The sequence below is a fragment of the Neofelis nebulosa genome, chromosome 1 (assembly GCF_028018385.1).
Source record: "Neofelis nebulosa isolate mNeoNeb1 chromosome 1, mNeoNeb1.pri, whole genome shotgun sequence".
NCBI lineage: Eukaryota > Metazoa > Chordata > Mammalia > Carnivora > Felidae > Neofelis > Neofelis nebulosa.
The window spans coordinates 190,465,573-190,482,408 of record NC_080782.1 but is presented as its reverse complement, the minus strand read 5'-3'; the positions used below and the strand labels follow the sequence as shown (position 1 = coordinate 190,482,408).

Here is a 16,836-nt window from a genome sequence, read left to right as displayed (position 1 = left end):
GTGAACGGAGGTGAAGGGTGTACATAATGTTATCACATACATATGGTAGTAATTCCTGGACATACGACAGTGGTTCCTGCTTCTTACTGTTCATCTTATCTTTTCAGGTCATTCTAAAGAAATACCCTCCTCAGTTTCTCCGGCCACAATTTGTATTTTCCCAGTAATGCTAAGCTAATCATTATATAATTTATTTTTTATTCTTTACTTTTATTCCAGTACAGTTAACATACAGTGTTATATTAGTTTCAGGTGTACAATAATTTAGCAGTTCTGTACATTTCAGTGCTCATCATGATAAGTGTACTCTTAATCCCCTTCACCTATTTCACTCATCCCTTTGCTCACGTCCTTCCGATAACCATTTCTTTGTTGTCTCTGGTTAATAGTCTCATTTTTGGTTTGTCTCTGTTTTCTTTCCTTTGCTCATTTGTTTTGTTTCTTAAATTCCACATATGAGTAAAGTCATATGGTATTTGTGTTTCCCTGACTTATTTCACTTAGCATTATACTCTCTAGCTCCATCCATGTTGTTGCAAATGGCAAGATTTCATTCTTTTTTTTAAAAAGCTGAATAATACTCCACTATATACATACACACCATATCTTTTGTATCCTTTCATCTACCAGTGGACACTAGGGCTTCTTCCATAATTTGGCTATTTGGCTATTGTAAATAGTGCTACAATAAATACAGGGGCGCATATATCCTTTCAGATTAATGTTTTCATGTTCTTTGGGTAAATACCCAGTAGTGTGCGATTACTTGATCATAGGGTAGTTCTATTTTTGACTGAAAAAAAGGTTTTTTTAATGTTTATTTAGTTTTTAGAGAGAAAGTGAGAGAGCACGCATGAGAGTTGGGAAGGGACAGAGAGAGACGGAGACACAGAATCGGAAGCAGGCTCCAGGCTCTGAGCTGTCAGCACAGACAGCACAGGGCTCAAACCCATGAATGGTGAGATCATGACCTGAGCTGAGGTCAGACTGTTAACCGACTGAGCCACCCGGGCACCCCCTATTTTTGACTTTTTAAACTTCCATACTGTTTTTCACAGTGGCTGCACCAGTTTGCATTCCTATAGCAGTGCATGAGAGCTTATTTTTCTGCACATCCTTGCAAACATTTGTTGTTTCTTGGAGTTAATCATTATATAATTGAAAAAATTTTAGGGGCGTCTGGGTAGCTCAGTTGGTTGAGCATCCAACTTTGGCTCAGGTCATGATCTCACAGTTTGTGAGTTCGAGCCCTGCATGGAGCTCTCTGCTGTCAGTGCAGAGCTTGCTTGGATCCTTTATCCTCTTCTTTCTCTGCCCCTCCCCTGCTTGCACTCTCTCAAAAATAAATATTTAAAATTTTAAATATGCTTTTGTATACGATTGTAAATAACCTCTACGTATTTTATGTATTCTTTAGGAAACACTTTAAAAATTTTTTTTTTTTCAACGTTTTTTATTTATTTTTGGACAGAGAGAGACAGAGCATGAACGGGGGAGGGGCAGAGAGAGAGGGAGACACAGAATCGGAAACAGGCTCCAGGCTCCGAGCCATCAGCCCAGAGCCTGACGCGGGGCTCGAACTCACGGACCGCAAGATCGTGACCTGGCTGAAGTCGGACGCTTAACCGACTGCGCCACCCAGGCGCCCCAGGAAACACTTTTTAAATCTATTATAAGAAACATTTTAATATTAGAAGACCCTTCACTAGAGTATTTCATCTTTCTTGTCTCTTATTCTGTAATCAATATCAATACTTCTCAAACTTCTGCCAACTTTATCTTGTTACCATTTCTGCTTCTACAAATTTTATCTAGACCATATGGGTGTGTAAAAAGATCATACCATTTACTTTTTCCATTTACAATTTTATGCAATTGCTGAAAATGATTTTCTTATGAAGGTATTCTCACTAATTTAGTAAATGCTTACTCCTTTTATTTGTATATAATGTTTATTTGATCAGTGTGCTTCTTTAGTGCCCAGTTTGATGGACAGTTTTTATATTGATTTATGTCAGTTTTATTTGTCTTTGGCCATAGGATTTAACAGCTGGATTGGTGCTAGCTAAAATTTATTTTGGGCTAATTTTTTTTTTGATTATTCTATGAGTTTCCAGAATATAGTGCAGTGAATTTGCTATTCTAGTCTAGGTAAAAGAAAAACAAATCTATTTAATGGTAGTCTTGAAGAAAGAAAAGGAGTTATTTTCCTGATGCTTTGCCTGTGTTTGAATGATGGACAATGCTAAGATTGAAATTACAGGTTTTTTTCTTGTGGCCACCATTGCCTGGCTGTATAACAAGCTACCACAAACCAGAGTAAAGTAGCAGTCATTTAGTGTTATCAGTTCTCATGGTTTTTGGGGTGGGCTAGATTCAGTTATGCGATTGTCTCCCAGAATCTCATGTGATTATTATCTTTTGGTGACCTGGAGCTGGAGTCATCTTGAGGCTTCCTTATTTACATATTTGGCAGCTGATGCAAGCTTCCGCTGGGGCCTCCGCTGAGACTGTTGGCCAGAACACCTGTACGTGACCTCTTGTGGCCTGGGCTTCCTCACTGAATGGAGGCTGAGTTCCAAGAACAAGCCAAATAGAATCTGTGTCACCTGTTGTGGCATTACCACTCAAGTCACACAGTGTCACGTCTGCCACATTTGATTTGTTAGAAGTGAATATCTGGGGTTAGTCTTTATTCAAGACAATTAGTCTCCACCTCTTGATGGGAAGAGTTTGAAAGGATAAAGGAGGTTTCAGTACCTTTAAAACTGTCAATGGCTTCTTCCTCCATCACTGAACCTTTTCCTTGTCAGTTGTCTTCACTTCGGTAAATGGCTCCACTAGGCCAGAAACCTTGAAGTCATCTTTTTGGGTCTTTATCACAGAATTGTGTTTTTTTCTCCTTTAATTTTTGACATAATGAAATATGTTATTACTAGATTTCTTTTTAAGCCAATTCATTTCTGCATTCATAGGCTAAATTGTTACCATATTCTAATCCATTCTGGATTTATATTTGTTAATGTTTTTTTTCCCAAAAGTTTTGCAATTTTATTAGTGGGATCTTTAACCCTTGTACTGTCTTTGTGGTTTTAGTATTAATATTATGTATGGAAGCAACATAGCATGAATTGAGAAGTTTCTCATTCTTCTATGCTCTAGAATAGTTTTGATAATGGACCATGTCATTTTTTTTTTTTTTTAATTTTTATGTATTTTGAGAGAGAGACAGTGTTAGTGGGGAAGAGGCAGAGAGAGAGAGAGAGAGAGGGAGAAAGAATCCCAAGCAGGTTTCACAGTTAGTGTGGAGCCTGACATGGGGCTTGATCTCACAGCCATGAGATCATGACCTGAGCCAAAGATTAAGAGTCAGATGCTTAACCAGCTAAGCCACCCAGGTGCCACACAGATCATGTCATTTTTAGAGATTGGATAAATTTCCATTGTAAGACAGGTTGTCCTTGCTACCTAGGTATTCAGTTATTCTTATAATCTGTATGACTACTGGTCTCTTATTTTTACACTTGTACTAAAAGGCCATTCATGACTGTAATTGAGCACAAGAACTGAGTAATTCTAGAAGTTTGCTTCTCTTTAATGAAAAACATCAATAGTGTTTTTCTTCAGCCTTTTACTGTTAAATTTTAAGCATGGACAGTACGAGTTTTCTGTGGAGATTATGTTCTTCAGTAGGTCACTTTATGACTGGTTTTATAGATCTGAGCACCATCAATAATAATAGTTGACATTTGTATAATGCTTTACAGTTTACAGAGTCCTCTTGACTACTCTTAAATCCTGTCATATAACAGCAAGTAACAGCCTTGCTGAGTCAGTTTTGTGGATGAGAAAGTAGAGCTTCATAAAGTGCTTAAGTGATTTGCTTGAGGTCACACAACTTAAGACGAGCAGCTAGGATTGGAGCTCCCCAGACTTTAAATTTTCTGGTTGAGAACTGCCGCCTTAAAGGGTAGATAAAAAATAAGTAAAATTAACCACTGAAAGTTAAAACTATAGCCGTGCTTTTTCCCAGTTTGCGTTGCATTTGTTAGTTTCATTTTGCCTTTCACAGGAGTTAAAACTTTTCAAAAATTACATATCTGTTGTTAATGTAAAAGATCTCATCCTCTTGGGTAATGTATGTCATTGTTCCAGTTTTTAAATTTATAATTTTAATGTTACTGCCTTAAAATTTATAACATTGCTTTCACTTAAATTTTGCTTCTATTCGAGGCTTCAGAACTAAAGAAATCTATTTTCCTGACTGTGTGTGGTGTTTTTACATCTGAATAAGAAGTCATTTCTAAGGATTTATGACCCTTGTACCATTTTGGTGGTGCTCAGTGTTCTGCTGCTACTAGCATTACCTGTCATTGGATTAAAAATTGCCTAGCTTCATATCCTTAGCTCTTATTGATAGCATTTAAAAAACTTCTTTTAAAACCAGTATACATTAAAATACAAAAGGAAAAGAATTGCTAGAGTGAAATGTGTTTTCATGTGGAAATGCAGGAAATTCTGATAGAGAAAATTATAAACCGATATAGAAAATGTGCAAATACTGTATTTATAATCGAGGAAATCACAAAAGTGATGTCAGACATTGGGGTGTGGACAACTTTGAGAGTCTGATTTTCTTGGCAGTGATGCTAGCATGAGTCTAATCAGTATATCAACCTGTATGTATCGCTTTACCTGTACTGCTGAAGTTGGTGATAAGTGATGCAGGGTTTTTTTTCTAAATTAGCACTCTTTGGGGCTCCTGGGTGGCTCATTTGCTTAAGCGTCCAACTCTTGGTTTCAGCTCAGGTCATGATCTCACAGGTTCGTGAGTTCGAGCCCCGCATCAGGTTCTGTGCTGGCAGTGTGGAGTCTGCTTGGGATTCTCCTTCTCTCTCTCTCTGTTCCCTTCCCAACTTGCTCTGTCTCTGTCACTCTCCAAATAGATAAATAAACTTAAAAAAAAAAAAAGTAAAATTAGCACTCTCCCCTTGCTATTGTGTTATATTTCTGAAGATCATATTTTAAAAATCATCTAAAAATTGGGGATGGAAAAATTCTTCATATTTTTTTTTTCAACGTTTTTTTTAAATTTATTTTTGGGACAGAGAGAGACAGAGCATGAATGGGGGAGGGGCAGAGAGAGAGGGAGACACAGAATCGGAAACAGGCTCCAGGCTCCGAGCCATCAGCCCAGAGCCTGATGCGGGGCTCGAACTCACGGACCGCGAGATCGTGACCTGGCTGAAGTCGGACGCTTAACCGACTGCGCCACCCAGGTGCCCTGGAAAAATTCTTCATAAAAAAAAACTCTGAAAAACTAGGTAGATATGGAAAAAAATGAGAAGAGGGGAGAGGAGTAAAAAAGAAGTAAAAATCACCAGTCTTTTTTAGGAAAGAGAAATGTTGAGTTTGCTGAAGAGATTTGGACAGTTGCTAAAACTGACATGTAAAAAAAAAAATGAACCTCACATGTTATGAGAGCAAATATTGGTAATTAGGAAATCCCTGGACTCTGCCACTTGTTGGTTGTGTAATACTGGGCAAATTCCTTAAGTTTTCTGAACTTGAGAGTTGCTAGGATTAATGTCTTTAGAAGTGGCATATTAAATAATGAGTACTATACAAGTGTTGTTATTCCTGATACTTCTACTTTTAGGCTATGAGATTATGAGCAAGTAAATTAAATTCTTTGAGCATAGCAGTAGGTAGAATGGATGCTCATATGTGATGACTTTCTCACCTCCCTTGTCTTGTACAGATTTTCAGATTTCATTCTTGATATTTTTGTTTTTTGTAATAGCCTTTAGATGATATTTATGAGTCTTTTCCCTTTATAATAGATATGGGACTAAACTAACACATAGGATTGAATTAGTAACTTACTACTACCTAGCTTTATAAAATAAGACTACAAATAGCAGTAATAGTCTTTAGTAGCCTGTTGTAAATTATTAAATTATGTTTTTGACTATAAAAATTTTATTAAATAGTTTGTTTTAATGGTTGTCCTTTTTTAATCCCTTTCTTCAGATTCAGAAGTTTACAGTGAGTTTTATCCCGTGCCACCTCCCTACAGTGTTGCTACCTCCCTTCCTACATACGATGAAGCCGAGAAGGCCAAGGCTGCTGCCATGGCGGCTGCAGCAGCAGAAACAGCTCAGAGAGTAAGGCGGTCTGATTGCTTCCTTTTGAGAATATCGTCTAATAATTCTGAGTACATTCAGTAATGTCAGAAATAGTTCTCTAAGAGTGTTTGTGCATGTAGATTGTTTTTTAGTATTTTCTCTACTACTACTTATGTGTGTTGTCATGCTATGGTGAAATTGGCACTCTCCTAGTTAAATCCACCTTCTCCACCGTTTCTGTTTCTGTTTATCTCTATATCAGTCTTCCTCCTACACTCCATCTTAGTTTGTGGACATCCTAGTCCTTATCAGTATGTTTACCAGTATGTTTCCTAAGTCTTGATTTGTCTTCCCTCACGTGCTGACTTTTACCCCCCTCACTCTAGTTACTGCATCCCATTGACCTCTTCACTGTTGATATCCTTATTTCCTTCTTTATATAATTTGGATTTTGTGGTCCTTAACTACAATCATAAAGCATCTTTTTTTTCCCTACTCAATTGTGTATATTAGTATAGCCAGTCTAGTGACTCTGAATGAACTCAGTGTAGGTTAAAAAACACAGAGAAATAACATCACAAGGCCTCCAAATTATGTTTGTCAGCCAACTTTTTAATATTTTTTGGCGTTTTAACACATCCCACACTAGAATTTTAGAATGATGGTCAAGGATTCCACCTGCCCCTTCTCCCCTTACTGTCTCAGTAGGAGAGCCAGTGATACATATGGATGCTACTTCTTGTTCTGGTAAAGGAGTGACTATCTCAGTAGTGGACAGTCAACAAGATGCATGTGTGCTATTTTACAGTCCAGTAAAAGATGGAAGTTATTTCATTTCAGCATGGCTGCAAGCCAGGCTAGAGTTTGTTGCCCTTTTTTCTTGCTTTAGACGTTAGAGATGAGTACCATTTCAGAGTCCTAGATTCATCCCATTTTTTTTCAGGAAAAGACACCCAAACTTATGTTTACCCAGAAAGCTAGAATGAGGTGAGGCATAAAGGGAGAGAAAGGAGTTTTTGTGTACAGCGTTCTCCTGCCATCAGGCCAGAGCCCAGCAAGTAGAGTATTTGATAGGTGAGTGTTTTCTCCTGGATGGGTTTCTTTTATCAGTACAGCACTTTCCATGCCTGCTCCCACTCCTGTACTCCAACACACAGAGTTAAATGTCAACATAAATAGCTTTGGGCACATAAGTAAAAACAGCAAGCCTCAAATTTATTATTTATGCCTTTTCCCTCTGAGGGGGAAAGCAAGTCTTTGTTAAGACCGTGGCATAAATACAGCTCAGTCAATAAGGGTTTTTTGATGCTTGGAGGAGAGAATCATAGAGAAGGAGCATAGATCTGTATAGAGTGTGGAGTTTCTATCAAAATCAACTCTAGGTTGCCTGGCACATATGTGGTTGTCCATGCATTGTATACATGCATGCACTCTCCGTGAACCAGAAGGACTCCTTTTCTCAGGGAGTGTCTCTCTAGAGACGTTGGAAATGGCAGAGGTCCTTAAAAGGATGTTAAGCAAGTTTGGGACCTCTATTGCCCTAACTTGCACACAGTAGGGTAGAACTCTCCAAAGAAAGAAGCAAGCCTTGTCTTGCTCTCTGTGAGGAAAAGCTTTTAGAACATGGCTTGTTCACCAGGTAGTCTTATCTTACAACCTAATAGTGAGCAGTGTTTGGTTTTTTGTACCTTATTTTAAAGTTTGTCAGTAACTTGTCTGTTGACACAAAAACTAACACTTTATAAATTGTGAGCAACTCCAGGATGAGGACCTCGTGGTTACATTTCTAGCACCTCGCTCTTATCTGGCACATACTTGGTATTTAATAAATTACAGTTTATTAAGTTGAATACTTTTTAAAAATTAGCAATGAAGAGAAAAATTAGGAAGAAGAAAATACCACACTTGTTCTCTTACAGCTTTTCATTTTAAAATATGTTGGTGTCTTTTACCAGTTTTGGGATTTATAAAGCTGTGTTTGATGTAGTTGAAATTATCACAGAGTTTCTTTTATTTTTTAAGCATTTTATATAAATGTTTCTCTGTTATTTTAATGGTTGAGTGAAATTCCATGGAATCAATTATGCTACTGTAATTTAGTGGTCATTCCTCTCTGGTAAAGTTATCAGATTATTTTGAAATGTGTGTTGATGTGTCTATGTTTTACATTGTTAATGTCGTAAAGGTATCTTTGCATATATGTTTTCTTTTTACAAATGATGTGTGATAAAAATATCTGGACTGATATTTAGAAAAAATATGAAATGTTTATATTCTTGCTATCATACTGACTGGTTTGGAGGGGCTTACACTGGGTTTTAATGCTTATTTCTTGAATTCACTTGAAATTATACAAAATCTTACTGTGTATTTAGTCATTGCCAATCACTGAATTTTCTACGATATATGATTGCAGAGTACTTGAGGGATCTTTTGGCCCAAATAATGAGTAATATGGTTCTGAAAGTCTTTTTCTTTTGGCAGTGTATGTAGTGAGACTGCCATGAATATATTAGCATTTTCTTGACCAGTCTCCTGAGCCTCAGTTCGCACTAAGAAACACAAAGAGGACCAAGTAATGTTTCCACACACAGTGTTGAACCTTGAGTTTAGTGAACCCGATGTATTTTTAATGGTCACTAAACATGCCCACATCTCTGCCCTAGGGAGTGACACGCTCTCTCTTCCAAAGCTGTCTGCAGTATAAACAGCCTTGAAAAGATAGTACAGAAGAAGGGCAGCCATTGCCTCCACCTGGAAGACAATCAGAAACATGAAGGACTCATCAAGAATTGTCTCCTGACAAGAGTCCACTGTTGGTGGGCGTTTAGATTGTATCTGATCTTTTGCTCTTATTAACACTGCTGCAACAAATTATCTTTAATACATGATTTCTTATAAGTGGGAATATAATAAGTAAATTTGTACAGAGTATTTCAAGAAGTGGAATGCTGGGTCAAAGGGTGTGTGGGTAAATTTTTTTTTCTTTTTTAAGAGTTTTTATTTCAGTTCCAGTTAACATACAGTGTGATATTAGTTTCAGGTGTACAGTTTAGTGATTCAGCACTTACATATGACACCCAGTGCTCATCACAAGTGCAGTCCTTGATCCCTATCGCCTTTTTGACCCATCCCCTGCCCCTCTGGTAACCATCAGTTCTCTATAGTTAAGTCTGTTTCTTGGTTTCTCTCTTTCTCCCTATGATCCTTTGTTTTGTTTCTTAAATTTCACATATGTGAAATCATGTGGTATTTGTTTTTGACTGACTGACTTCGCTTAGCAAAATACTGTCTTTAGCTCCACATCACATCCACATCATTGCAAATGGCAAGGTTTCATTCTTTTTTATGGCCAAGTAATATTTCATTGTATGTATGTACCATGTCTTCTTTATCCATTCATCAATCAGCAGACACTTGGGCTGTTTTCATAATATGGCTATTGTAGATAATGCTAGTATAAACACTGAGGTGCGTGTCTCCCTTTGAATTAGTATATTTGTATTCTTTGGGTAAATACCTAGCAGGGCAGTTGCTGGATCATAAGAGTTATTTCTGTTTTAACTTTTTGAGGAACCTTCCTCCATTCTGTTTTCCGGAGTAGCTGCACCAGTTTACATTCCACCAACACTGCAGGAGGGTTCTGTTTTCTCCACATCCTCACCAACACCTGTTGTTTCTTGTGTTTTTGATTTTAGCCATTCTGACAGGTGTGAGGTGGTATCTCATTGTAGTTTTCATTTGCATTTCCCTGATGTTGAAGTATGGTGAGTACTTTCTTGTGTCTGTTGGCCATCTAGATGTCTTCTTTGGAAAAAAAATCTATTCATGCCTTCTGCCCACCTTTTAATTGGATTATTCATTTTTTGGGTGTTGAGTTTTATAAGTTCTTCATACATTTTGGATACTAACCCTTTTTTAGATATGTCTTTTGCAGATATCTTCTCCATTCCATAGTTTGCCTTTTAGTTTTGTTTCCTTCACTGTGCAGAAGCTGTTTGTTTGTTTATTTATTTACTTATTTATTTTTGAGAGAGAGAGAGAGAGCGCAAGCAGGGGAGAGGGGGAGAGAGAGGGAGACGCAGAATCCGAAGCAGGCTTCAGGCTCCAAGCTGTCAGCACAGAGCTGGATGTGGGGCTTGAACTTATGAGCCACAAGATCATGACCCGAGCCAAAGTGGGATGCTAAACTGACTGAGCCACCTAGCCGCCCCTATTTACTTACTTAAAAAAATTTTTTTAATGTTTATTTTTGAGAGAGAGACAGAATATGAGTGGGGGAGGGGCAGAGAGAGGGAGACACAGAATTCGAAACAGGCTCCAGGCTCTGAGCTGTCAGCACAGAGCCTTACCTGGGGCTCGAACTCATGAACTGTGAGATCATGACCGGAGCCGACATCAGATGCTTAACGGACTGAGCCACCCAGGTGCCCCAGAAGCTTTTTATTTTGATCAAGTCCCAATAGTTTATTTTCTCTTTTGTTTCCCTTGCCTCCGGAGAGATGTATCTAGTAAGAAGTTGCTACGGCTAATGTCAAAGAGGTTACTGCCTGGATTTTCCTCTAGGATTTTAATGATTTTGGGTCTCATATTTAGGTCTTTCATCCATTTTGTTTTTGTTTTTTTTTTAATTTTTTTTTCAACATTTATTTATTTTTGGGACAGAGAGAGACAGAGCATGAACGGGGGAGGGGCAGAGAGAGAGAGGGAGACACAGAATCGGAAACAGGCTCCAGGCTCTGAGCCATCAGCCCAGAGCCTGACGCGGGGCTCGAACTCACGGACCGCGAGATCGTGACCTGGCTGAAGTCGGATGCCCAACCGACTGCGCCACCCAGGCGCCCCTTCATTTTGAATTATTGTTGTGTATGGTATAGGAAAGTGGTCCAGTTTCATTCTTCTGCATGTTGCTGTCCAGTTTTCCCAACAGCATTTGTTAAAGAGACTGTCTTTTTGCCACTGGATATTCTTTCCTGTTTTGTTGAAGATTAATTGACCATATAGTTGTAGGTTACATTTTTATTTTTGATAAATATTGCCAAGTTGCCAGCCATAGAGGTCATATAATTTAGACTCCACCAATGATCATGAAAATTCCTCTTTCCCATTGGATGCAAATGCACAGTGTCAGTCACATCTTTCTTCACATCATTTTCATTAATCCAGTATTTAGTTTTTATCTTTTTTGTTTAACCCTTTTTAAGGGTGCCCATGAAAAATTAATTCTTGCTAATGTTTTTGATTACTTTGTGCCAGATATTGTATTCTCTGTATCATTTTGTCTATACAACAAATTGAGGACATTTGATTTTATTTAAATTTTTATCTTTATGCTTAAGATAATAAAGTTGTAATTGGTTTTTAGTGTGCTATTCTAATGTTACATGTTTTACAGATTCAGGAGGAAGAGTGTCAACCAAGAGATGACTTTAGTGATGCAGACCAGCTCCGAGTGGGTAATGATGGAATTTTTATGCTGGCGTTTTTCAGTAAGTGATTTTTCATTTCCACATTGTTTCTTTGGGTATACTGGCTACATGTGTATTTAAAGTAACATAGATAGTGAAGAAAGGCAAATATTGTTAAAGTGTGTCTAATTAGTGTAAAATATAAATTGTTTCTGATATGTGATCATGTGAGACCATAAAAATCCTAGAATTTATTAAACACAACTGTGTATTGCAATCATTATGCTAGATACTGACTGTATAGAGTTATATAAGCATATTTAAGCTAAATATGTTTTTGCATGAAAAATGTTGCATGTCCATGCAGTGATGTAGGACCAGGCAGAATGAAACTATTAACTTCTGCTTGTGGGGCAAAGGACTTCCATTTGAGCGTCTTTATAAGGCACGAAAGAAGGGTTGGAAAAGGAAATATTTTGGGCAACTGGAATAATGTGATTTGAGACACAAAAGAAAGCAAGTATGTCTTCTTTGGGGGAATGGTAAGTGATTAGAAGACCAGAAACCTAAGTAAGATTTTTTTTTTAACATGTTGCAGAATTCTTAGTTTAATATCTGAACTTATAAAGTATACTTTATACTTTGAGGGAAGACTGTGTTATAGTCTTATTATTTAAATTCCTAATACAGGGATTGGCATATAGTATACTCAGTACATAATGTTATGACACCTGAATTGTTTAATTGCTAAAATTAAGTTTTAGAAACCCAATATTCATGTAAGTAAATTTCTTAGACTAGGATATGGTGAATTTCTGCCCTCAACCTGGTTAAATGACCAAGCTTTCACAGAATGCTTATTTCATTCATTTTAAGTATAATGTTTATTTTGATAATAAAACTGAGGAATATTTTACTTATTTAAAGTATCACATTCAAATTTAAAAATAGAAAATTCTTGTTGAGTTACTTTTGAGTCTGGGAAATCACTAATCCTCCATTTTGAAATGGTTTCTTGCTTGCTTGCTTTCATTTCACCTGCTGAAGAATAGAAGTAGATAACCACTCAGAAATGGTAGGTGAGTGGGAAGATAGTTACGTTTTCTCTTCAAATTTAGTACCTTATGTTCTGCTTCACAGCCAGCTAATGTATATGCAATATTTAAATCTTGTGGTTTTAGTTAAAGTTTGTAATTAGATACAATGTTGGGTATAGTAGAAAGGAACACTTTGGCTACAGATAACTACTGTCTTGTGCTGTCAGTCTAGTAAACTGGCTTTTTTCTTAGTTTTAGTTTAACTAGTAAGCCTTTATTATCAAGTCTTCCACATATTTTGCTAAGAGCGTAAATATTAATTCCTCTAATGGTTATTATAGCTTTTAAAAATCTTAATTGGAAAAGAGAATTTAAATTAATTGCGCTATTTTTAGTATAAAGACCTGTTTCTTAGGAATAAAAATGTGATTTAATACCATCTAGTTATTTGACTCCGAGCTTAGTGATTATTTCTCTATTTCTCAATTTCACTTAACCCTGCTGTCTTTTTAACCTTTATTTTTTTTTAGATTTGAAAACATTTTTTTTGATTAAACAGTGTTGTGTTTGGTAACCTAGACACGTGGTTGACCTTATTTGGCCTGTGGTGGTATATAATTTAATATAAATATATTTAATATATTTAGTGTAAATCAGCTACTTTTACTGCATTTTTACTAATGCCTCTACACCTTATTTTTTTATGCATCCCATTCTATAAGTACTGCACCAATATTATAAGAGTAAAAATATATATTATTTTCAGACTTCATTTCCTAATATATTTTTTTGTGGTAGACTGTAGGCCAGTGTTTGAGTTTATTTGCTTTGATGAGCATAGATTTATTTGTAATCACTACCATCTAGTGGCTGTTCTTCAAATTGCAACTTGGTATATTTTTCATGCTTCCACTGATAGTAGCTATTGTCTAGATTCTGTTCTATTTTCTATTTCTGTGGTTCAGAAATAGATTTTTTTTAATTTTTAAAAATTTTTCATTTTAATTTCAGTACAGTTAACATAGTGTTATAATAGTTTCAAGTGTACAATATAGTGATTCAGCAGTTCTGTATATTTTCAGTATTCATCATAAGTATCTTCTTTAATTCCCATCACTTATTTCACCCATTCCCCTCCCCCACCGCCTCCTGTCTGGTAACCATCAGCTTGTTCTCTATAGTTAAGAGTCTGTTTCTTGGTTTGTTTCTCTCTCTTTTTTTTTTCGTTTGCTTGCCTTTGTTTCCTAAATTCCACATAAGCGTAATCATATGATATTTGTCTTTCTCTGACTTATTTCACCTAGCATTATACTCTCTAGCTCCATCCTTGTTGTTGCAAATGGCAATATTTCTTTTTTTTTTTTTAGTTTTTTTTTACGTTTATTCAGTTTTGAGAAACAGAGAGAGTGCAAGCAGGGGAGGGGCAGAGAGTGAAGAAGACACAGAATCCGAAGCAGGCTTCAGGCTCTGAGCTGTTGTCACAGAGCCCAATGCAGGGCTCAAACCCATAAACTGTGAGATCATGACCTGAGGCAAAGTCGAACATTCAACTGACTGAGCCACCCAGGTGCCCTGAGATTTCATTTTTTTTTTAATGGCTGAATAATATTACTCTGTGTGTGTGTGTATGTGTATACACATCACATCTTCATTCATCTATCGGTAGACACTTGGGCTGTTTTTCATAATTTGGCTATTGTAAATAATGCTGAAATAAACATAGGGGTGCATACATCCTTTTGAATTAGTGTTTTTATATTCTTTGGGTACGTACTCAGTAGTGTGATTACTGGATCATAGGATACTTCAGTTCTAACTTTCTGAGGGACTTCCGTAGAGTTTTCTACAGTGGCTGCACCAGTTTGCATTCCTACCAGCAGTGTGTGATGGTTCCTTTTTTTCCACATCCTCACCACACTTGTTGGTTGTCAGAAATAGATTTTCTTTAATATGGTTTATAGCTTAAGCATTTCAGGTAATAAAAGTTGTGTGAATACAAACTACAGTGAATATCAGTAAGAATATTTCAGTTAAAACTCTTTGGTGGCTTAATTCTTGCCTATTCTGTTTCAACATCCATTTTTCAGTCTCTTACCGTAGGTAATCCTAAAAAAAGTTTACACATAAATTTGTAAAATAATTGAATGTTTATGTTCAGAAAATGTAGAGAAAGAAATGTATGTATCCCTTGATAATTTTTGCTTTTCATAATCCCTTGAAGTGTCACAGCAAAATGTCTCATACATGCCTAACTTGCTTGTTTAACAGACTTCTTAAGACAATGGAATGAAAGTCAGTCGTTAGTTAAAAGCTAGAAATTAAGATTGAATTCATTGGATAATTGATAGTCTGGAAATGACCTTGAACTTTAGTGCTTAAAAATGGAATGGACTCTGTTTAGAAAACTTTACTTCTAGGGTTTATTCCTACCTTTTATACTTACTGTAGTGATCTTTGTGGTGTGAACATTTTGTAACTTTACTAAATGAGAGCTTGTTACTACATGGAAAGAGCTTTGAAAACAAAAAAATCGAGTTTGGGTCTTATATCAGTGTTCTAACTTTAAATTTTAAATAATTTTGAGCATTAGTTTCTTCATAATGGGCTGGTAACAGCTGCGTTTCATGATTTTTGTGAGGCTTAGAAGTGATATGATTAAAGCATTTGCCCAGTTGCTACACAAATACCATAGATATGATGCGTCCTTCTCAGTGCATCGTATCAGGAGGCAGTGATCCAGTTATGTCTTTTTACTGGTGATGTCAGTTCTCATCAGGTTAAGGTGGTGTCTGCTAGCTTTCTTCACTATTTTTTCCTTTTGTAATTAATAAGTGTCTTGTGGCTTTTGAAAATTTTAAAGTAAAGTCTTATTAATGGATAACTGTAGTGTACAATGTTGCTTTCTAGGCTGTTCTGCTACCCTCTTTCTGTAGATGGGAGGTATATGTAAGAAAGAGATCGCTGCATAGAAGACATGAAAGGCTTGGATGTGCCTATCCTACCTATACCTCTTACTTGCTTTGTGAGTTTATGTGGCACTTTGCTGTTTTAGGTCTCAATTTGTCCTTCTGTAGAATGGAATTAATTCTGACTTTGCCCTTCTTAAAAGGCTAATGAGAAGATCAAATAAGTTAAAATATGTGAAATGTCATAAATTACAGAGTGCTGTTGGGTGAAGGTAGTTCGTAGTAATGTTCTCCTTCCACATCCTTAATTGAGAATTCACCTTTTACATGATTTAAACTAATTGGCAGCCTTCTTTCAAATGTCATTAACCTGTCTGACTCACTTTCATACAAAGAAGGCACTGTGAACGTGACTGTGGAGAGTGTAATTGGAGCAACACTTTGCATTCTTTACCAACTTTTCTTAATTGCCCTGCTTTGTAGCTGCTTGCTCCCCCCAGTTTTATTTTTTCTAAGGAATATAGGTTTTGGAAGTCTGTTCCTTCTTTGGATTCCATGTTGGGCCTTGACTGTGTGGCGACTAGGTGCCCTATGCCTTTTAAGCTTTGTCCTAAGTTTCCAGGGAAACATGGCACAAATGAAGTAAAGCTGAAAGAAAAGTGTTCCTGTCTTTTTCCCTAGGCATATTACATTCACCTGCCTCTACTACATGTTTCTTTTATGGATTTTACACACTTAAGGTTTAGCATACATTTATTTTCTTTTTTGCCAATTCAGACATGTCATAGAGGATTCAGAATTTAATGCTTCTGCCCTTTCTGTGTTTTAAGACCTGTTCAGCTTTACTTGCTATCTTATAGGCCAAGGCCATAAAAGGTGAATCTGTTGGGGCCCCTGGGTGGCCCAGTTGGTTAAGCATCCCACTTCAGCTCAGGTCATGATCTTGTGGTTCGTGAGTTCAAGCCCTGCGTCGGGCTTTCTACTGTCAGCACGGAGCCCTCTATAGATCCTCTGTCTTTGCCTCTCTCTGCCCCTACCCTGCTTATGCTCTCTCTGTCTCAAAAATAAAATAAACAGGGGCACCTGGGTGGCGCAGTCGGTTGGGCGTCCGACTTCAGCCAGGTCACGATCTCGCGGTCCGTGGGTTCGAGCCCCGCGTCAGGCTCTGGGTTGATGGCTCAGAGCCTGGAGCCTGTTTCCGATTCTGTGTCTCCCTCTCTCTCTGCCCCTCCCCTGTTCATGCTCTGTCTCTCTCTGTCCCAAAAATAAATAAATGTTGAAAAAAAAAAATTAAAAAAAAAAAAAAAATAAATAAAATAAAATAAACATTCAAAAATTTTTTTTTAAAAAGTGAATC

General features: G+C 37.0%; 1 protein-coding gene across 1 annotated transcript in view; it reads left to right on the top strand.

Moving 5' to 3' along the window:
* The window catches only part of NDFIP2 (Nedd4 family interacting protein 2), a 68,930-nt gene that overhangs the window by 34,979 nt on the left and 17,115 nt on the right, over positions 1-16,836 (top strand). Inside the window, exons 6-7 of the mRNA XM_058682278.1 lie at positions 6,034-6,167; positions 11,524-11,617. Coding sequence (XP_058538261.1) covers positions 6,034-6,167; positions 11,524-11,617 — 228 coding nt within the window. The remainder of the gene's footprint in view (positions 1-6,033; positions 6,168-11,523; positions 11,618-16,836) is intronic.